At 46.2% G+C, this 22,085-nt stretch overlaps 2 protein-coding genes across 4 annotated transcripts in view; both read left to right on the forward strand.

Moving 5' to 3' along the window:
- Positions 1 to 2,668: 2,668 nt before the first annotated feature.
- EFCAB3 (EF-hand calcium binding domain 3) lies at positions 2,669 to 13,266 on the forward strand. Its single transcript, XM_074940392.1, has 7 exons — positions 2,669 to 2,958; positions 5,079 to 5,150; positions 5,908 to 6,034; positions 7,436 to 7,647; positions 9,694 to 9,878; positions 11,271 to 11,393; positions 12,872 to 13,266. Exons 1-7 carry the CDS (start codon positions 2,805 to 2,807, stop codon positions 13,163 to 13,165), a joined length of 1,167 nt encoding a protein of 388 aa, XP_074796493.1. The 5' UTR covers positions 2,669 to 2,804; the 3' UTR covers positions 13,166 to 13,266.
- A 1,233-nt stretch (positions 13,267 to 14,499) lies between these two features.
- Positions 14,500 to 22,085, forward strand: part of METTL2A (methyltransferase 2A, tRNA N3-cytidine) — a 30,845-nt gene continuing 23,259 nt past the window's right edge. For 2 of the 3 annotated variants that reach the window (XM_074940694.1, XM_074940696.1), the window contains exons 1-2: positions 14,503 to 14,671; positions 16,440 to 16,531. In XM_074940694.1, coding sequence (XP_074796795.1) covers positions 14,553 to 14,671; positions 16,440 to 16,531 — 211 coding nt within the window. In that variant the 5' untranslated portion in view covers positions 14,503 to 14,552. Of the gene's footprint in view, positions 14,672 to 16,439; positions 16,532 to 22,085 lie in introns of all 3 variants that reach the window. The other variant, XM_074940695.1, reaches the window with a different exon arrangement.

A 22,085-nucleotide genomic window follows, 5' to 3' on the forward strand; every position in this document is an offset into this window, starting at 1 on the left:
AAAGATAATGGCCAAGGGCTCTGCAATCACAGCCGCCAATTCCTTCAGCACTCTCGGATGTAACTCGTCCGGCCCCATGGACTTGTGCACGTCCAGCTTTTCTAAATAGTCCCTAACCACCTCTATCTCCACAGAGGGCTGGCCATCTCTTCCCCATTCTGTGATGCCCAGCGCAGCAGTCTGGGAGCTGACTTTGTTAGTGAAAACAGAGGCAAAAAAAGCATTGAGTACATTAGCTTTTTCCACATCCTCTGTCACTAGGTTGCCTCCCTCATTCAGTAAGGGGCCCACACTTTCCTTGGCTTTCTTCTTGTTGCCAACATACCTGAAGAAACCCTTCTTGTTACTCTTGACATCTCTTGCTAGCTGCAGCTCCAGGTGCGATTTGGCCCTGAATCCATGCGCTCAGCTGCTCTTCCATCAACAGGAGCTGCATATCTGCAGAGGAATGTTGGTTTGCATCTTTTAATTGTCCTTCTTTCTTCTTGAATGTTGTATGGCAGGGAGTTATCTGGCATCCTCCTAGACAGGAATAAGTGCAAAGCAGCAAAGAACCTGACCATGGACCAGCTAAAAGGTAACAATGCCCCAGTTATCTGTCTTTCACCTTGAAAGGCAGGTTGACAAAAAGACTGTTCAAGGTTTATTTTTTAGCTTGCTAGATCTTTATTTTTTCTACTACAGTAGCAACTGTGGGGACAGCCCCCACCTGAGGTCAGGGCCCCCTTGTGCTGGACATTGTACATACCCAATCCCTGCCCCAAACACCTTACAATCTCAGCTGACCAGACAGACAAATGAAATAGGGCTGTCAAGCGATTAAAAAAATTCATTGTGATTAATCGTGCAATTTAAAAAAGTAATTGTGATGAATTGCATGATTAATCGCACTGTTAAACAATAATACAATACCATTTATTTAAATATTTTTGGATGTTTTCTACATTTTCAAATATATTGATTTCAATGACAACACAGAATACAAAGTGTACAGTGCTCACTTGCACTGTAAAAAAACAAAAGAAACAATATTTTTCAATTCACCTCATACAAATTCTGTAGTGCAATCTCTTTATCGTGAAAGTGCAACTTAGAAATGTAGAATTATATACAAAAAAAAACGGTTTTATTTTTGAATGCAATGTAAAACTTTAGAGCCTACAAATCTACTCAGTCCTACTTCTTGTTCAGTCAATCACTCAGACAAACAAGTTTGTTTACATTTTCAGGACATAATGCTGCCCCCTTCTTATTTACAGTGTCACCTGAAAGTGAGAACAAGCATTCGCATGGCACTGTTGTAGCCAGCATCGCAAGATTTTTACATGCCAGATGCGCTAAAGATTCATATGTCCCTTCATGCTTCAACCACCATTCCAGAGGACATGCGTCCATGCTGATGACGGGTTCTGCTCGATAATGATCCAAAGCAGTGCGGACCGATGCATGTTCATTTTCATCATCTGAGTCCGATGCCACCAGCAGAAGGTTGATTTTCTTTTTTAGTGGTTCAGGATCTGTAGTTTCCGCATCAGAGTGTTGCTCTTTTAAGACTTTTGAAAGCATGCTCCACACCTCGTCCCTCTCAGATTTTGGAAGGTACTTCAGATTCTTAAACCTTGGGTTGAGTGCTGTAGCTATCTTTAGAAATCTCACATTGGTGCCTTCTTTAAGTTTTGTCAAATCTGCAGTGAAAGTGTTCTTAAAATGAACATCATCTGAGACTGCTATAACATGAAATATATGGCAGAATGTGGGTAAAACAGAGCAGGAGACATACAATTCTCCCCCACGGAGTTCAGTCACCAATTTAATTAATGCATTATTTTTTTAATGAGCGTCATCACCATGGAAGCATGTCCTCTGGAATGGTGGCCTAAGCATGAAGGGGCATGCAAATGTTTAGCATATCTGGCAAGTAAATACTTTGCAATTCCAGCTACAAAAGTGCCACATGAATGCCTGTTCTCAGTTTCAGGTGACATTGTAAATTAGAAGCGGGCAGCATTATCTCCCATAAATGTAAAACAAACTTGTTTGTCTTAGCAGTTGGCTGAACAAGAAGTAGGACTGAGTGGACTTGTAGGCTCTAAAGTTTTATATTGTTTTGGGTTTTAATGCAGTTATGTAACAAAAAAATCTGCATTTGTAAGTTGCAGAGATTGCACTACAGTACTTGTACGAGGTGAATTGAAAAATATTATTTCTTTTGTTTGTCATTTTCCCAGAGCAAAATATTTGTAATAAAAAAATATAAAGTGAACACTATATACTTTGTATTCTGTGTTGTAATTGAAATCAATATATTTGAAAACGTAGAAAAACATCTAAAACTATTTAATAAATTTCAATTGGTATTCTATTGTTTAACAGAGTGATTAAAACTGCAATTAATCGTGATTAATTTTTTTAATTTTAATTTTAATTTTGTAATTTTAATTTTTTGAATTAATTGTGTGAGTTAACTGCGATTATTCGACAGCCCTAAAAGGAAGTGTCACTCCCTCTTTTGCAGATAGGGGACTAAGGCACAGGGGGAATAAGTGATTTGCCTGAATTCACACAGGAAACCTGTGGCAGAGCCAGGAGCTGAACTCAGGTCACATGAGTCCCATAACCACAAGATCCTCCTGCCTTTCCTCTGGTTTCATGATTCTCTTACCATATTGTTTCATTGACCTGGGTAGAATCTTTGTGTTGGCATAAAAAAACCAACCCTAGGCATTATGTCCCTTGGTTTCCAAAGAGCAAAGTACATGAAGTTCGTACATCCCACCTGACGTAACTGGTGGTACTTTCCCTATATGCCCACAGCTTTCCACCAGGCCTATAGTTTCTTCAGTAGGGACGTAGATGGCAGTATTGACCTAGAAGGCTTGGAGACGACTGCAAAGAAGCTGGGGATTAGTTTAACCGAACAAGAGGCCTACGATGAGCTGTCATATGCTGATATGGATGGTGAGTGTACACAATCATCCCTGGTTTAGTCCACAGTGGTACATTCCAAGGGTCTGTGTTTGTGAGTGTGTGGTGTTGTGCTCCCTTGAAACTCCTGGCACTGGGGGAGAGCAGGGTGTGGTGCTAGACACTGTTCCTACATGTCACATGAAGCAGTCCCTGCCCTGGAGAGTTTACGGTCTAAATAGGCAAGACAGAGGGTAAGAGGAAGGAAGGATTAGGTCGGCATTTGGTGACTTGCCAGAGGCAACCCAGCGAGTCTGTGACAAGCTGGGAACTTGCACCAGCTCTTCCGCGTGCCTTTAACTCATCATCTCCTGCGCCTGGTTACAGAACGTGACTCCTGTAGGGAGTACAAAGAAAGCACATTAAGGCTACATCAAGGGTGAGATCTCAAAGCCTAGAAAACCAGGAGCGGAGAGAGTTAAAGGTGCCACAACATCCTGACCTCTGCCCCCTGGGCCCTGGGCATTGGGATGAGGGGGTCCATCGCTTGCTGTCTGGCAGAGGTTTGTGCTAACTCCAGCTGGAGCAGTGGAGGGCCCGGTCTGTTACAAAGTGAGAGACCAACTCAGTGTGAAAGCAGGGCTCTTGCAGGGGAAATGGGCAAAGTGGTGGGCAGGTGGGGGCAGCTGTGCACAGGGCTAGCTCCAGGATGGGCAGGGAGTGCACGAGGCTGACAACGTGCTGATCCAAAGGGGTAGGGGCCAAGGGAGGATGGGACTATGCCCGCCCCTTCATTAGGCAGCTCTGTGAAGGGCACCATGTGAACGGGTGATGGGAGTTTGCCCTGCAGCTGTGGCTGCTCCCTCAAGAGGAATCCTGGCTGAGTCCACAAGAATTCTTCCTTGGGCTGCCCTGACATTAGCACACATCACTCACACACACACACGAGGAGCCCAGACTAGAACCTTAGTCTTTCTGCTCCCAGAACCGCCCCTCTGCCAGCCAAGCTAAAGGACACCTCCCTCAGCAAGCATCCAAAGCAAGTCCCCCTGTGTCCTCTCTGTGACAACACAGACTCATACATACCCTCATACCCTCCTCAGCCCTTTCCAATGCAGCCAGTGGCTTAAAGCCACATTTGGGCCCAAAATGTATTGGCCCCTTTGGTTTCAAACTGGGATTCACTAAGGTTTTCTTCTCTTGTAGTCCTCCCCCCTCCCATGCACACAGGTCAGAAGCAGGCCAGCCATACAGCTATCACTAGGGCCCTACCAAATTCACGGTCCATTTTGGTCAATTTCATGGTCATAGGATTTTTAAAATAGTAAATTTCATCATTTCAGCTATTTAAATCTGAAATTTCACCGTGTTGTAATTATAGGGATCCTGACCCCAAAAGGAATTGTGGGTGGGTGGGTTTCACAAGGTTATTGTGGGGCGGGGGGGCCTGCAGTACTGCTACACTTACTTCTGCGCTGCTGCTGGCTGCAGCGCTGCCCTCAGAACTGGCCAGCTGCAGAGCGGCGGCTGCTGGCCGGGAGCCCAGCTCGGAAGGCAGAGTCGCCACCAGCAGCAGTGCAGAAGTCAGGATGGGGTCTGGTGTTGCCACCCTTACTTCTGCGCTGCTGCCTGCAGAGCTGGGCCCGCAGTCGGCGGCCGCTGCTCTCTGGCCGCCCAGCTCTGCAGGAAGCAGCGCAGAAGTAAGGGTGGCAACACCACGAACCCTGTAAAATAAACTTGCAACCTCCCTTCAACTCCCTTTTGGGTCAGGACCCACAATTTAAGAAACACTGGTCTCCCTGTGAAATTTGTATAGTATAGGGTAAAAGCACACAAAAAAACAGATTTCATGGGGGGGGAGACCGGATTTCATGGTCTGTGACATGTTTTTCATGGTTGTAAATTTGGTAGGGACCTAGCTATCACTCTCTGACACAGGCTCTCTTGAGCAGCATGGCCTCAGAACTTAGACAGACCCATGCTGATGACAACCAACGGAGTGAGGGAGGTATTATTATGGACTTGTCTAGCGTGGATCTTAGCAACAGAGCCCCTTCTCCACCAGCACTCAGGGGAAGGTGGTTGTAGCCAACCTGGCCTGGAGTAGGCCCATCACTACCCTGTCCCTGGGGTGAAAGGTGCTTGATCAGTGGGAAATGCTGTTTACCTTGCAGGAGATGGGAAGGTGAACTTCTCTGATTTTCTGACCATTGTCAGCGACAACAAGCGCTTCATCCAGGCTATAGGTGAGTGCGGTGAACCGGGCCCAGCCAATGGGATTGGCCACGGTCCCCCGGGCGATGTTAGTGTGTGGCCAGAAAATCCCACTTGCGTAGGGGCATTGGTGTTTCCTGAACCTTGGGGCAATTGGGAGTTCACGTGATGTGGACTCAGACATCAGCATCTGGGGTCCCCCAAAGAACGAGCTTGCGCACAGCAGGCCCCCATTCGAAACAGCTGTACAAAGCCTTGACAATCCAGCTCAGGGGGAGGAGGCAGCTGCTGAGCTCCATGCTGAGGGGCCTGGGGGCACAGAGACGAGTGCAGGCACTGGCACAACTCCCCAAGGTAGCCTGGCTCATGAGGAGGAATCACCATGAAAGGGGAGTGATGACGGGGAGCCCAGGAACCCTGGGGCCTATAAGCAGGGTTCAGATAGCCAGGGTAAGGTAAGTCAAAGCTGTGCTCCACATACTCAATCTGAGTCTCTCTGGCTGGAATACCAGGACCAAATCTGCTTCTTCCAAAGCAGAGGGGGAGCAGCATTATCTGGAGATACTATGCTTCCTTGGGCGATGGGAGAGGGCAGTGAGAAGTACCCCTTGCTACAGGTGTAGCTAGCACTTGCCCCAGTGCACCAGGCAGGAGACATGCTCCCACACATGCATAAACCGTACTTTGCCCAGACAAAATGTTGTTGGAGGTACCTGGTGCTGACTGGGGTCTCTGAAGGAGATGGGTTGGTGGGGTGGGCGCTCTGATTGACATGCATCTCCTCCCCAGCCCCCGAGAAAGGCAGCATGGAGGACCTTGATTCCATCGATGCCTCAGGAATCCTGTTCTTTGAGGTCCTGTCAAAGCTGGTGGAAATGTCGGCTCTGCCAAGGAAGGCCATGCTTGAAATAGTCAGGTGAGTGCTAAAAGCTCTAGCAAGGTCTCCAAAGAGGGGAAAGGAGATCTCCATTTCATAGGCTCGGAAGACTCAAACAGCGGGCCCAGGGCCAGACTTACAAAAGTATTTAGGCACCTAAAAATGCAGCTAGGCACCTAATGGGGTTAACAAAAGCACCTAGGTGAGTTAGGTCCCTAACTTGATTGGAAGTCAATGGGAATTAGGCCTCTAACTCACTTAGGCAGCTAGTGGAATTTACAGTAGTGGTTATCTGCATCTTTCCGTACCTAAATACCTTTGTAAATCTGGCCCCAGTTCTTTAGGCACATAAGTGAGCAGTGTACCTTTGTAGGCAAGGGCAGCCATATAAATGAGGACAAAACAGGGCCCTGTAGATATATTTCATACCTCCCCCCGCTGCCCCTGGAGAACAAAAACACACCTGTTCTATCTGCCATATGGCACACACCAAAAAGCACATCCCTCTTCTCTACGTAGCCCTTATGACCTTACTTCCAGAACAGTGCCTAAGCCTCCCAGCCCGGCTGCTTGCATCAAACTGGAGCGTTGTCTGCCGGATTCTCCTTGGTAAGCTACACCTTTCCAGGGTATGAAAGATGAGGATGGCTGCAGGCTGTGTGAAGGAAAGCTGTGGGTAGCGGGGGCCGACCTCCGGGCTAAATCAGGATCGGCAACCTATCTTTAAAGGTCACCTGCAAAGAAAAAGAGGTGCTGTGGTTTGCTTCCTTATGATGGGTAGAGAAGGCCTAGAAAGGATTTTTTCACCCTTAGGAGTACGGTTTTCAAGTCTTGCCTGTCCAGGTCTGGTTGGAGGACTTGGAGGTATGGTCTCAGAGCTTTCTCTGCCCTTATCAGCAGGGCGGGGAGCTGAATCCTTAAGACAGAGAGCCCTTCTCCCAAGTGTTTTAAGATGCTTTGGAAAAACAAGGGTGCTAGACTCGGTTACTCTTCCTCTCAATGAACCGTCTCTTCCGCCATGAGCAGTCTTACAGAAATCAGCAGGGTACAGTGCTATTCAGCCTGCACCAGGGTATCCCAATGGGATCCAAAGAGTGTTAATCTATCTGAGTAGAAATCCCTTCCTTCTCATGGTGAATCAGGATTCTGTTTCTAGATATTGCAGGTACCATAATCCAACCAGTTCTCTAGCTGTCCACAGAGTCTCCAAGGAGACGTAAGAGCTGAATTTATGCTAAAGTTAAAAAAAAAATAAAAATAGGAAAAAAAAAGTTTCAAATCCTCCCCAGCCTCCTCTATGCAACATAAAGCAGGAAAAGGACACAAGCTCCATTCCCCTTTGCTAGCCCCCTTTAAAGAAGGCGAAAAGGGCTGTTCACTGGTTATAGCTGTCCTGTGTGCAGAGTGTTTGGTGACACTGCGCCATCTTTTGTCTTCTAGTTACTACCGGCAGAAGTTCCTGGCGTCCACTGGCAAGCGGGCCTGGATAGATGCTGGCAACTTAATGGATCATGGGAAGGGACTCCACACGCTCAAAAAAGCCCCGACTCCTCAGAGAGGCAAAGTCACTCCTATGTCTGCCTTTGCAGGTGCTGCCCGCATCTCAGTGATGAATGACAAAGAGCTGGAAGCCTATGTGGAAACCCTCAGGGGTAAGAACTGCACGTGGCTCAGCCACTTGTGTTTGTGTGTCTGAGTGGCACCTCCACTGAAATTCCCAAAGAGGCAGAAGGCCCATTTGTGGGTCACTGCTATTCACTGCAGCATCCTAAGTCCCCACTCCCTACCGGACTTTTGGGCTTTGGATCAGGGCCTAGGTTAGCAAACATTTTTTTGCTACCTGCACCCACGCAAAATAGACACTGCTTGGACTCCTCCGGGGACTGCACAAAGACATGAGTGACAGGAGGAAGCATAATCTTGTAGTGAAAGTGCAGGACTCCTGGGTTCTCTTCCCAGCTGTGCCACAGACTCATTGGGTGATCTTGGGCAAATCACTTCAGATTTATAGACGTGGCCACTGATTTGGGATGCCTCCAAGCCAGGACTAGAACCCAGATCTGCCAGTTCCAGATCACTTATTCGATGAGAAATCAAATGGGGGTGGGGGGGGAACTCTTCCAGGCTCCACCCACAAAATAAGCTCCACCCCTGTGAATCACCAGACTGACACCTTTCAAATGATCAAAATATGATCATCTGTTCTCTGAGCTGCAAAGGGCACCTTGAACGTAGTTCCCCCTTCAGTGGGGCTTGAGTATGCTTCTGGGCTCTTTAGATTTGCTTCTTTCTTGATTGATAAAAAAAAAAAATAGTCTCTCCCAGATGCCACCCATTGATGGCACCAAAATGGGAAGTCACTCACAATAAATTGTGTAGATCTCCTTTCTTACATGAGGAATGAAATCGTTGACACATGCATTATCAGAATGGTCACCATGTAGAATAAACATAAAATGGGAGAATTAAAGTTAGCTTAAGTTTGGTTAAAGAAATATGGGTTGTAAAGAAAGGCCTTGAAAGTAAAGAGTTATAAGGCCCGTAGGAATGAAGTAGGGAGGCCGTCTGGTTCAAAGGATAACTAATGAGATAAGGGGAAGTCTCTAAAAAGGCTTCTGACCAGTACGGGTGACTGGTTTTAAATAAGACAAAGAGAATCTGTTTCAAAAAGAGCCAACATGGCCCTTCCCACCCCACACACCAGTGTTATCTCAAAAAACAGGGCCTATGTTAACCCAGATACAAAGGAAAACCTGTGTGTCAGCAAGAAGGAGGGGAAGAGATAAGGAAGAAAGGCCTTGGGGAGAAAGGAGGTTGTAATCTTGTCTGGATTAAGACTGGAAATAAGGGTGAACTGTCTCCAGGCTTTTACCTGAAGTCAGTAATTGGCAATGACATCACTCGTTTGTTAAAGGGTATAAAAAAGTAAACTCTTCAAGGGTTCATTGCTAATACTACCTGCCCACATCGGAGCAAACCAATATGCGTCTAAGCACCCTTGGGTGTTTAGCCCATTTGCAAGTATCTTGATCAAATGCTTATAAATGTTTTGTTACTGTTTGGATGTAGTAAATTGCTTATTATTTAGGCTTTGTAGGCATGTTTAGAGCAGTTGTATAAATACCTTTCAGCCTCTGGATTTAATAAAGGAATTCATGATAATATCCTGCGTAAACAATAATTCCAACATACCACTTAGCCCAAAGGAACCTTAAATAACTGCTTAGTTCTTCTTGGTGGCTGCTCAGTGTATAATAGCTCATGGGCTACCAAGGAGTCCATCTCCAGTTCTTAGGACCTATGGCTAAGACTTTCAGAGGTGGCCTCTAATTTGGATGTCTCCATTTATGGTTTCCCAACTTTAGATGCTTGTGGGTTGATTATTCAGAGGTCCTGAGCACCCACAACTCTTTGCCTACAGCTGGAATAGTGGGGGCTCAACACTTCTGAAAATTAGGTACTAGATCTGTAAAGTTGGGCACCCGAAATCAGAGGCTACTGGCTCATATTTTCAATGTGTTTTACGGAAAGTAAGGTACAAAACAAGGAGAAAAAGTGAATAGGGGAGATCTCAGAATGTGTGTAGTCCTGCCTTGGTTGGATTGGTCATAGAATGGGAAGAGCCAAAGGCTAGAAAACAGATTGTGGGTACTGTGTCCAATAAGTGATATCCGTTGTTTTCTTTGCCCCTTTGCTAGCAAGCACTGTCCCCTCCGACAGTCCTTATGCTCAGGTACCCATCTTCCCATTACTTCCCAACCGGGATGGAATGACAGTACCGAAGCCAAAAAAAGACTTACAGAAGCTGGAGATGCAGAGAAGGAAAGAGCCTATATCATCGTTTGAAAACCACTTTTTCCATAAAAGAAACTGGCTGCGCGAGGTAAGATAAGGAAGCAGTTAATCTATGTAATAACAGATGACGCACAAGGGCAAGTCAAGTCTGAGTTGAGGTGCTGTAGACTCTTCCCCATTGAAATGTGTGGGGTTAGCACACATCCTTTCAACACTTACATTCCCTTGGACTAAGTGGGTCAAATTCAATGATGTCAATGGGGCATGACTCTGCGTAAGCCTGGAGTTGTCTAAGGTGATGTAATATACACATTGAGGGTGACGGAAGGAAGTGTAAATTACACAAACTTAACTTCCTTTTAGACCTTTTTAGAGTGATCACTGAATACAGCCAAAAGAAAATTGTTCCCAGAAGTGTTCTTGAAATTAATCTGTGAGTACTGTATAGTTTACCCTGCAGTTGGTGCAGCTGGCATACTGTGGCTGTATATATGTTCGAGATTAGATAAAGTGGGGAATTCTGGTGGTTTGTATATCTGGCATTCACCAGAGGTATAATGGATAGAATAGCTCTCCCCTTTGCAGCCCAGAAAGCCTGATATCTCTAGGTGACTATTCCAGGTAAGACAGGGTACACTTTTACAGGGAAGCAAATACCCTTGATTTCTCTTAAACATATTAGGCTGGCTGAAAAGGGTGTGGGTTTGATTCCTGTCCTAAAAGATTTGAGGCAGGAGAGTCTGTCTGAATTCCCCCATGTTCCCATCTGCCACAGACATAAAGAATATATGATAACATGATAACCTGATGGGTTGTCTTGGTGGGATGATTAAAGGAATGAACCCTGCCACGAATGCAGAAGAGAACAGCCGGCTGTCCGTCCCACAAAACAGCCTTGGTTTCTCACTTCCCAATCTCAAGATATGATCAAGTGACCCAGACCGCACAAGACACTTACTGAGGATGTCTACTTTCTCTGTTGTCCTCTGCAACACACACCCTGAGACATGTGGACAGCTGATGGGAAATCATGGCTGTGCATGACAACACTGAAAGATCTTTTCCAAGTAGCAGGCTGTGCTCCGTCCTCTTGGGGACAGTACTGGAGCATAGCAGTACTGGAAGTAGATAGGGCCAAACTCTGCTCTTGTATATTGCAGTGTAAATCTAGACTAGTAACCCCATTGACTTCAATGGATTTAGTCTGGATTTACACCAGTGTAACTGAGAGCAGAATTTTGCCTTGTACATATGCTCTGGTACCCTTGCATTGCTGAGCTAGAGCTAATCAGGTCTCATGCTTCAGCCTGACTGCTGCAGGAAGGGATTTCCCCAAATGTGATACACTAAACAATTGGCCAGGTGCAGTAGAGAGGGTTTTGTTGTCCCTGAAAGCAGTAGGTCACAGCCACTGCCTGAAGCAAGAGGCCTGTCTTGATGGATCATTGGTAAAGCCTCTCTTTCTGTCTTTTTCAATCAGGGAACTGCGTTCAAACCTCCTGCTTCCTTCAGAGACCGGAAAAACGCCCTTAGTCTCAGCCCTCACTTGATGGAGAGGCAACACCGTTTGACTATAGAAGACCTGCATGAGATACGACTAGATGTGAGTATGAAGTCTACCACCCATTCCAAAGAATTCCTCCCTCCTTTGTCTCTGGTATTTTAGGAGATAACCAGTTTTACACTCCATCAGATCCTCGCCAATCAAACACAAGGCATTAGGAAGGGCCTATGGGGTCTCTTTCATCACCAGGGCACTAGTTTGGATGCCGACTGGGTTGCTAGCAATGAAAAGATGGCTATTTTGTGGCCTTTATAAAAAGAGTTCAGTCCTGGTGAAGTGGGGCCACATCACATGAACCAGCATCCATCCCAGCTGGCCTCATTGTTCCCCTTTTCGGAGGTCAAAGGAGATGGCTGTGGCCACCTAATACTACCCTTTCACCTAGCAGCCATCCCGTCAAGGTAGGGCTGAGACACGAGTGAGGGGCAGCATACGGATGTTTGCATTGCCATACTGCCCAAGCTATAGAGAAAGGACTTCAGCTCCCAGTGCTGTCAATCTGACTCCTTCCAGACAGAGAATAAGCAATGTCTCTCTGGAGTTTTGCTTGTTGAAATATAAAGCTGCTTAGTATATGGAACAAATTCAGACCTGATGTAAGCAAATGCTACTGCCACTGAAATTGCTGAACATGTGAGGTGCTCAGCATCTCTGAAAATCAGACCACTTTTATAGGGACTTAATTTTAAGTAGTCAGATTGGAAACTCTGGCCCTGAGGTCCTCACTGCTCTGCATGGACATTAAAGATTCCATCTGCTATTTTCTGTAACAGTTAGAGGAGCTGACTCAGTCTATTTGACTTCCCTCCCCTCAAATTGTTCGCAACTTTTCAGACTGATTGCTGCCCTCTATCCCCAAAGGTGGCTGCATTTCAGTGGTGCTTTGAAGCCCTTTGAGACAAAAGGTGCTACAGAAATGAATGATTATCAGTAACTCAGATAGTACAAATTACTGGGTTACTGGTTCTCCATACCCCTGTTCCACCCTGATTGTCTCCTGGCAACAATTCCTCCTCTCCCAGAGGCATATGCAAGAGTTAGGAGCAGCAAGTACAAATACCTTTGGATATTACCACTTAGATACAGTAGCAAGGGGATGGGGACCTTAGAAATATTGTAGGAATTGGGGTATATGCACAACCCTTTATAATACAGTGACTGTAGTCACACTGAAGTTCCAGTGTAATTACAAGGTGTAACCCATACAATTAAGTTTCTGGTGAAAGGATTTTAACTAAGGATCTGTATTACTTCTTAGCAATTTCAAAGAATTGCATGAAGTGTGAAACCAAAGGGATAATAATAAATAAGTCAGTTAATCTTTCAGTTACATAAATTGGTGATATTTACTGGCATCTAATTGCCGTCAGTGCTTGATAAAGGGCACCCAGGATCTTTTTTTGACAACCTCACACTTCCCATCTGTGAGACTTCTGCAGTAGCTGGTTTCCATTTGGGTAAAGATCTGGCTCCATGCTATTCTGCAGCCTATTTCAACCTCCATCTCTTCTCCATAGGTGAAGAGGGTAACTGAAATGTACAAGAAGGGGATGGCACTCAAGGAGAGGAACAGGATGCTAAGACTGTGGCGGAGGTTGCATGGTGGCCAGATTGGGCTGGAGTCAGGGAACCACAGTTTCTACCACACTTTCTCCACCTACTCCTGGTCGTGGAACACTCACCAGGAGCTGGTGACACCTAACGAACTTCAGCACTACGATAACAAACTGTACCGCAGAGACCATTCCTCATCCTGCTCTGATGACAGCGAAGTAAAGGGTGGGATAAGGAAAGGAAAAGAAAGGAAATGAGAAGAAAGAGCCATGCTGCTCCATTTTCTTAATATCACTGTTGACTACTGTCATCCTCCCCATCCCATTCTTTTCCCTTATAACAGTCTCAGGCTCTTAAACAGGTCAGACTGTCCGAGGGTAGGAAAGAGAACCGTTTCCCCTTTGCATACTGGCTAATACAATGAGAATTAAAAGAGAAACATGTTTTTCTTCTATCGGTCTCAGCTCTTTCTCTGTAACAATCACTGAATTCAGGAATATCACTATAGGGGTTACACAAGAGGATAGATTTGGGGGTGGGGTGTCAAGATTCCTCTATTCTATTCCTAGCTCTGCCACTGACTTTCTGTTCCTTGGTTTTCCCATCTCTGAAATGGGGCTCACACCTACCACAGAGGGAGGGAAGCTGTAGGGGATTCAATGACTGATGACCAGGGCTGTCAATTAATCGTGATTAACTCAAAAAATTAACTGCAATTAAAAAAATTAATTGCAATTCATTTCACTGTTAATAGAATACCAATTGAAATTTATTAAATAGTTTTGGATGTTTTTCTACATTTTTGAATATATCAATTTCAATGACAACACAGAATAAAGCGTACAGTGCTCACTTTCTATTATTTTTATTACTAATACTTGCAGTGTAAAAATGATAAACAAAAGAAACAGTATTTTTCAGTTCACCTCCAAGTACTGTAGTGCAATCTCTTTATCATGAAAGTGCAACTTACAAATGTAGATTTTTTTGTTACATAACTGGACTCAAAAACAAAACAATGTAAAACGTTAGCGCGTACAAGTCCACTCAGTCCTACTTCTTGTTCAGCCAATCGCTCAGACAAAGGCGTTTGATTACATCTGCAGGAGACAGTGCTGCTCGCTTCTTGTTTACACCTGACAGCGAGCACAGGCATTTGCATGACACTGTTGTAGCCGAGGTTGCAAGATATTTATGTGCCAGACGCACTAAAGAGTCACGTGTCCCTTCATGCTTCAGCCACCGTTCCAGAGGACACGTGTCCAGGCTGATGATGCTCGTTAAAAAACAAAGCGTTAATTAAATGTGTGCAGCTGTCACATGGGGGAAAAAGGAGCAGCCGGGCCCTTGCTCCCTGAAACCAAAGGCTGTCGATGGGGGCTGGGTGACCCCACTGCTCTGGGTGGGACGGGCCCCTAGCACCCCTTGGCCCACGTGGGACACAGGACACAGGTGGGCGGTGACCTCACTGCTCGTGGGGCTGATCCCCCGCCCGGGGCCCGGCACGTACGTGCGCGCGCAGGCGGCGGGGCGCGCTGTTCCCGCCCTTCCCAGGCCGCCCGCGGGCCAAGGTAGTTCTCTCTCCGGTCGGACGGCGGGGGGTCAGGCGGCGGCGGGTTCCGGTTCCGGGTCGCGCAGCCTGTCATGGCGGCGCCCAGCGGGCCGGAGGAGGAGGAAGAGGCGGCGGCGGCCCCTGGGAGGAGGCAGCCGTTCGGGAGCCGCTTTCTGACCGACCCGAGCCGGCTCTTCCAGCACAACGCCTGGTGAGGGGACCCCCGCCGCCCCGAGAGCCGCCCTCGGGGTGGGCCGAGCCGAGACAGCCGCCCTGGGGGGAACGCCCCCCCCCTTTCTGCGAGCAGCTTCCCCCTGCCCGGGGGGCACCCACCCCCCACCACGCGCAGCCCGACCCCCAGCCCCGGGGGCGCAGACACCCTCCTGCCGACAGCGCCCCCCCAGCCCCGAGGGGTACTGATCCCCCCTCTCTGTGCACTTGCGCAGACTCCCCCAGCCCTTGGGGGTCACTGACATCCCCTGCGCACAGCCCCCCCCCCAGCCCTGGAGGCACCAACCCACCCCCAGTCCAGAGAGGCAATGATCCCCCCTCTGTGCGCTCACGCAGCCTCCCCCCGCGCACAGCCTCCCCCGGCCCGGTGGGCACTGACACCCCCCACGCACAGCCTGACCCCCAGCCCCGAGGGGCACCGATCCCCCCTCTGTGCGCTCACGCAGCCTCCCCCCGCGCACAGCCTCCCCCGGCCCAGTGGGCACTGACACCCCCCACGCGCAGCCTGACCCCCCCAGCCTCGAGGGGCACCCTGCGAAACTGGGAGAACCGCCCCCCTTTCCACGTGCTCACAGTTCTCCCCCTAGGCCCCAGGGGAACCAAGCCCCCACCCGCCTTTCTGTGCAGATCATCCTGCCCCACGGGAACCAAGCACCCCCTGATGGGAACTGTTCCTTCTCTCCAACTGCACACCCCGTCTCCCTCCTCACTTGATGGTAGGGTGACCAGATGTGCTGATTTTATAGGGACATTCCTGATTTTGGGGTCTTTTTCTTATATAAGCACCTATTACCCTCCACCCCGTCTCGATTTTTTTACATTTGCTGTCTGATTACCCTACTTGGTGATCCAGTTTTGGATTATGTGACTCAAAGGCGCTTCATAAATGTAAATCCTCAATTTCCTGTCTCCAGAAATGAGGCATTCTTAGGGATCTACTGTTCTGTTTCTTTAAGTCTTTTGTCTCTATCAAATAGTATTGCAAGAATAACCCATTTTATGTCCTGAATAATTCTGCTAGGCCCCTACATTTCTTTGTCCTGTCTCCTTTGCATCATCTTGCTTCGCTCTTTTTAAATTATCACTTACTTTAATGCCTGCGCAGCTGTGTATGCACATTGAAACTGTCAACATGTTTTTAACATCTGAAAGTTTCCCTGTATCCAGTGCTATCTCTAGGGTATTCATGCATATTGTTCAATATTAAATCTGTGTATGAATTAAAGCAATTTATTACATGACAGGAGTATTGTCTGCTTTGTCAATAAAGGGTGCCTATTTGTATCAAATGTGATAGTGATTTTGTGGTGTGGATTTGTGTCCATTGAAACTGGATGGGCATCCAAAACCATTCACATACACCTCTGAACAGCCATCACATGTTATGTGATCAGCTTTAGATCACTACCTAACTGGCCCAGAGTTGAATTGGAGACCTACAGATGAAAACCCTATTATTACCAGTTCAGTGAGCCGTCTAATTCCCTCCCTTTGTTTGCTTATTAAGAGTGGTTTTGGTTCTTAATTTACCAGATATTGAAATGCTGTTACACTGCCAGCAGCTCCCCCCCCCCCCCCCCGCCATCTTAACCTTCCTAGCTAAAGCGGCAAAGAGTCCTGTGGCAATAATGTCTGTTAGTCTATAAGGTGCCACAAGACTCTTTTTGCCGCTTTTACAGATCCAGACTAACACGGCTACTCTTCTGATACCTTCTTAGCTAAGTAGCTTATTTTATTTTTCCTAACAGGGATAATGTAGAATGGTCTGAAGAGCAGGAAGCCAGTGCAAGGAACAAAGTTCAAGAGAACAGCAGGCAGCTTGTTCCACAAGACAAACAAGGTACTTCTAGATGTCACTCTATTTCTTACAAATCTTGACGTATCAATACAATAGCTGACTATTCTAGCCAAAAACAAAGATTCATCTTCATTTATTCCCGCCCCAGATTTTCCAAAACTGCTGATTTTAAAGACTCAGGGTCTGTTTAGTATGTGCCACTAGATGCCTTTAGAACTTTTCCCATAACTCATCCCATTAGACTTTAATGATAGGTTTCAGAGTAGCAGCCGTGTTAGTCTGTATCTGCAAAAAGAACAGGAGTACTTGTGGCACCTTAGAGACTAACAAATTTATTAGAGCATAAGCTTTTGTGGGCTATAGCCCACTTCATCGGATGCATAGAAAGGAACCTATAGTAAGAAGATATATACATACAGATAAGTTGGAAGTTGCCATACAAACTGTGAGAGGCTAATTAGTTAAGATGAGCTATTATCAGCAGGAGAAAAAAGCTTTTGTAGTGATAATCAAGATGGCCCATTTAGACAGTTGACAAGAAGGTTGACTTTAAGTGATCTTGGCTGGGAGGATCACTTTGGCCTTGAACTCCCTTGTTGATGTTTTATGTGTTAATAGGAAATGCCATAAATCATATAAACAAACTTCTCCACTGGGAGAAGGGCAAGGGGCTGATTCTGTTCTGCCTTCACGGCTGTCTATCTGTCTAGCAGCTTAATGACTTCTAACATTTAATCTTCAAGTTCCTTGCATCATGATATGTTGCTTGTGAAATAAACTCAGTTTTTCTCCTGTTAAGCTATAGGCAGTATTAGAGGTACCCATATTTTTCTGCATTAAATTAATGGTAATAGTTGAAACAGAGACTAAGAAAAATGTTAGTTTATCCAAGATCATGCATTGAATGATTGGCATCAAATCATAGGATTGGAAGGGATCTCATGAGGTCTTCTAGTCCAGTCCCCTGCACTCAAGGCAGGACCAAGCACTATCTAGACTAGGGGTGGGCAAACTTTTTGGACCGAGGGCCACATCGGGGTTGTGAAACTGTACGGAGGGCCAGGTAGGGAAGGCTGTGCCTCCCCAAACAGCCTGGCCCCTCCTCCTATCCGCCACCTCCCACTTCCCACCCCCTGACTGCCCCCCTCAGAACCCCAAACCCATCCAACCCCCCTGCTCCTTGTCCCCTGACTGCCCCAACCCCTATCCACATCCCTGCCCCCTGACAGGCCCCCCAGGACTCCACTCCCAACCCTCCCTGTTCCCCGTCCCCTGACCGCCCCCCACCTCCACCCCATCCAACCACCCCCTGGGACCTCTGCCCACTTGGGCCAGAGCAGTGGTGGCCTGGCTGTGGGGGAGAGGGAACAGCAGGGGAGGGGCTGGGGACTAGCCTCCCCAGCCGGGAGCTCAAGGGCCGGGCAGGACGGTCCTGCGGGCCGGATGTGGCCTGAGGGCCGTAGTCTGTCCACCTCTGATCTAGACCATCCCTGACAGGTGTCTGTCCAACCTACTCTTAAAAATCTCTAATGACAGAGATTCCACAGCCTCCCTAGGCAATTTATTCCAGTGCTTAATTACCCTGTTAGGACATTTTTCCTAATGTCCCATCTAAACTGCACTTACTTCAATTTAAGCCCATTGCCTCTTGTCCTATCCTCAAAGATTAACGAGAACAATTTTTCTCCCTCCTCCTTGTAAGAATCTTTTACATACTTGAAGACTGTTGTGTCCCCCCTCAGTCTTCTCTTCTCCAGCCTAAACAAACCCGGTTTATTCAATCTTCCCTCATAGATCATGTTTTGTAGACCTTTAATCATTTTTGTTGCTCTTCTCTGGACTTTCTCCAAATCTTTCCTGAAATGTGGCACCCCGAACTGGACACAATAGTCTAGCTGAGGCCTAATCAGTGTGGTACTAAAGTTCTAAGCTGGTCCTTTCAGATTCCCTTCACTTGCTCAGACCTTGGTGCATGAGATATTGGCGTATCCATCACTTAAACTCACAGTAGTTATAAAATCTGAATCAAGCTGGAGAAGCATAGCTCTGCAGCTAATGTTTTGGTTAAAGCTGCTCTAAAGTTCACCCAGCACCTTTCCTCTCCTACTCCTCTCCTTTCCTCTCCTACTCCTGCTCTCTGCTGTCCTCTGCTATATCTTTCTCTCAAGAGCAAGACTAGGGATTTGGTTAATGTTACTTGTTATATCCCACCTCACACTTGGATGTAGCTAAATAGGAATAGTCTATGTTGGTATTTCTACAGAAGGCTGCTCCTGGGTATCGAGCTGGACTTTCTTCTTTAATTAAAATTAAAGGGGCGTGAGTCTATTACATCTGTAAGGCAAAAATGCGAATTCGGATGGGGCTATTCAGGCCCTTTCCATGTAGCATTCCATTGTGTTCACAATAGCAGGCTTTTTACTATGGCTAAGATTGACCCTCCTAAACACTTGGGTCTAGATTCTCAAAAGTGCTCAGTACCCAGCAGCAGCAATTGTGATATCCAACATGCTGAGTTCATTTGAAAATCAGGCCATTAGAGAATACAAGAAAACTATCCACTAGCTTTGCTTACTCCTAGAGTAGAGGAGAGATGGTAACTCTGGCACCTCTGTGGGACTTAATATACTGCTATAATTCAGTGTATGGTACTCCGTAGTGGTATTCTAGACAGAATGGAATCCCTGCTGAAGCTCTTGTGATCTAAAGCATGGGTAGCTACACTACAGAGCAGTACAATGCAAAGTTGGATATTAGTCGTTACAGCTGCAGTATCTTGTGGAGCAGGTGGGCCTTCAGAATTTATTTTGAAGGAGAGGGGAGGGTGTCTGGGAAAGGGTATTAACTCGTTGGGGGCATGGAAAAAGCAGTGTGGCTTCCACTCTTTCCCTTTGGAGACAATAATTCATTGTGTCCATGGAGTCTCTGATTCCCGCCTCATCTTCTGTGGCCATTAATTTTTGTTTGGGGACATATTTCATCCAGGAGATTCCTCTCGTGTGAAAGGGTGAGTATGGGCTGGACTTTGGGGGTTGTCCTCACAAGGAAGAGCAGAGAGATCAGGACTTCCAACCAAGGAAAGAGATCTGCAGGAATCCAGCTCAACATGGACGTCGTCTCATGCTAGAGTTCTGACTAAAGGGAATATTTTTAATATTCCTGATCTTGAAGCAGGAATTATGGGTGAAGTTCATTGGGCCATGCTGGGAAAACATCACATTAGATGATTATAATGGATCTTTCTGGACGTAAAATCTATTTTGTGAGTGATACTTATCAGCTGGTCCTTGATTTCTTGTTCTTACGCTTCTACTAATAGTCTGCACTGATATGAGGTCTTTGTTCTTTTACAAACAGTAAGTGCCACAACATCTCTGAGGTAGGTAAGGCTTTATACAGGACTACTAGAAGGACCACCACACCTCTGGGATAGAAAATAACCTCTGTCCAGTAACGCACAGCACTACTGCATTATTCTTCAGGACAGGAAATGCATAGTATCTTATGCAGTGGCTATCACAGGAGGCATTTAGGTGAGAGGTTCTCAACCAGGCGTACGCGTACCCCTTGGGGTATTTAGACGTCTTCCAGGGGTTACACCAACTCATCTATATATTTGCCTAGTTTTACAACAGGCTACACAAAAAGCACCAGCGAAGTCAGTACAGACTAAAATTTCATACAGACAATGACTCATTTATGTGGCTCTAGATACTGAAATGTAAGTACAATATTTATATTCCAATTGATTTTATAATTATATGGTAAAAATGAGAAAGTCAGCAATTTTTCAGTGATAGCATGCTGTGACACTTGTATTTTTATGGCTGATTTTGTAAGCAAGTAGTTTTTAAGTGAGGTGGAGCTTGGGGATACGCAGGACAAATCAGACTCCTGAAAGGGGTACAGTAGTCTGGAAAGGTTGAGAGCCACTGATTTAGGTAATTAGAATGTAGATCGCCAAGTTGAAATCTTACCAAGGTTATCTTCCCCTACGTGTATGAACATGTGGAATTTTATCAGTACCTCATGTTTTCTCATCTGGAAGATGGCACCACTAGAACTGTACTTCCTTGCCTCCACATTAAGGCATTGGTTCCATGGAGCTCAGGAAAAACCACCAGCTACTGAATCAACAATACTGCATCCTCTGGAACTTTAGTGGTCTTTGTCTCCCGTGTTAACACTGAATAGGCTTGACTCTGCTTCGTTTGAGATCTGATTGGATCACAGCATGAGGTTTTGGTTAAATCTGTCAGATGTTAAAATCTCTCTTGACTTGGATCTGCGGACATGGCTCTTTGAGGCCCTTATAACTAAGATAAAGTTAGAGGGATTATTTTTATATTTAGTAGTTTGTGCTTCAAGATAAATCCTGCTAAAAATACACCCAGAACTGACTTTTCAATTCTTTGCCAAAACAATTTTTTTTTTCCATTGCCGAAGCCTTCTTTTAGACTGAGACTGCATTTCTCCCCAGACATTTCCAGCCTTCTTTTCTTTATCCTCCTTCAGACCTCTCTTATACAGTAAGGGAGATTCCAGCTTAATTTTCTGTGTCGCAGGCTGGCTCAAGAGTAACTCCAATTTTAATGGATGCCCCTGCTTAAGCCTTCTATCCTTGGTGGGTGGTAGAGAAATAGAGTGAGAACTGTAGAAGAGGGTGAGTAATCATAATCGTAGGTGAATTTTCTGAGTTCAGTAAATAACAAGTCACTGTCCAAAGTTGTTTAAGGGCTTGCATGTTGTTGAAATGCAGTTGGAGTCTGTGGCCCTCAGCCATAACACTTACAAGTTGATCAGCAGCATAAGGGCACTGAAATTAGTTATCTCTTCCCAGCACAATAGGCCAGGACTTCTCATGCCAAAATCTCACTTGAGAGAGAGGCTCACCACATTTGGAAGATGCTAATCAGTTCCTTATGCTGAGTCCATTTCCCAAGAGAGGAAGCAGCTCCAAGAACGGTATTAGGTATCTGAAATCTGTGCAGTCATGTCATGGAAATTTTCAGGCCATTTCTGATCCCATTAGAAACTAACTCAATCACCTCCACTCCACATCCGCAACAGAGAGGAGTTCTTCCTGCTCTTGCTCAGTATTGTATTACTCATTTTATTAAATTGATCCAGGAGGTCTGAGAGATTAGAATCTGCAAGTGATAACACTCCCCACTAAGGTTTCTTGGCTGCATGGGGGAGCAGACATTTCCCTTAGTCTTCTTTTCCTCTCTGTAATCTCAGAAATGTCTGATGCTCTAAATTGCACAAAACACTGGAAAATAAAATACTGGGAGCAGTCCTGTGCTGGCCGTAAGACTAAGCTATAATAATGTTTGTAATGTCACACAATTTCAACGCACGCTACAAATACTACCCAAGCCTTGCACAACCTCTGTGAGGTAGCTGAGTACTGCCCCATTTCTCAGATGGGAAGCTAAAAGGCCTGATCCCAAAATATACTAAGCACCTTCATCTCTCATTGATTTCACTGGCGGTAGTAGGTGCTCAGAACTTCTCAGGGGTGAGGCCCTAAATGACTTTCCTCAGGTCCCAGAGAGAGTCCGTGGAAGTGACAGGGAATAGGACCCAGAGGTTC

The sequence above is a fragment of the Natator depressus genome, chromosome 27 (genome assembly GCF_965152275.1).
Source record: "Natator depressus isolate rNatDep1 chromosome 27, rNatDep2.hap1, whole genome shotgun sequence".
NCBI classification, from domain to species: Eukaryota; Metazoa; Chordata; order Testudines; family Cheloniidae; genus Natator; species Natator depressus.

Bases quoted from the DNA above. Each gene is read 5' to 3' on its own strand.
- EFCAB3 (XM_074940392.1), top strand. From the start codon at position 2,805: ATGCCCACAGCTTTCCACCAGGCCTATAGTTTCTTCAGTAGGGACGTA. The intron at 6,035-7,435 runs GTGAGTGCTAAA...TTTGTCTTCTAG, and splicing joins GCCATGCTTGAAATAGTCAG to TTACTACCGGCAGAAGTTCC. The intron at 7,648-9,693 runs GTAAGAACTGCA...CCCCTTTGCTAG, and splicing joins CTATGTGGAAACCCTCAGGG to CAAGCACTGTCCCCTCCGAC.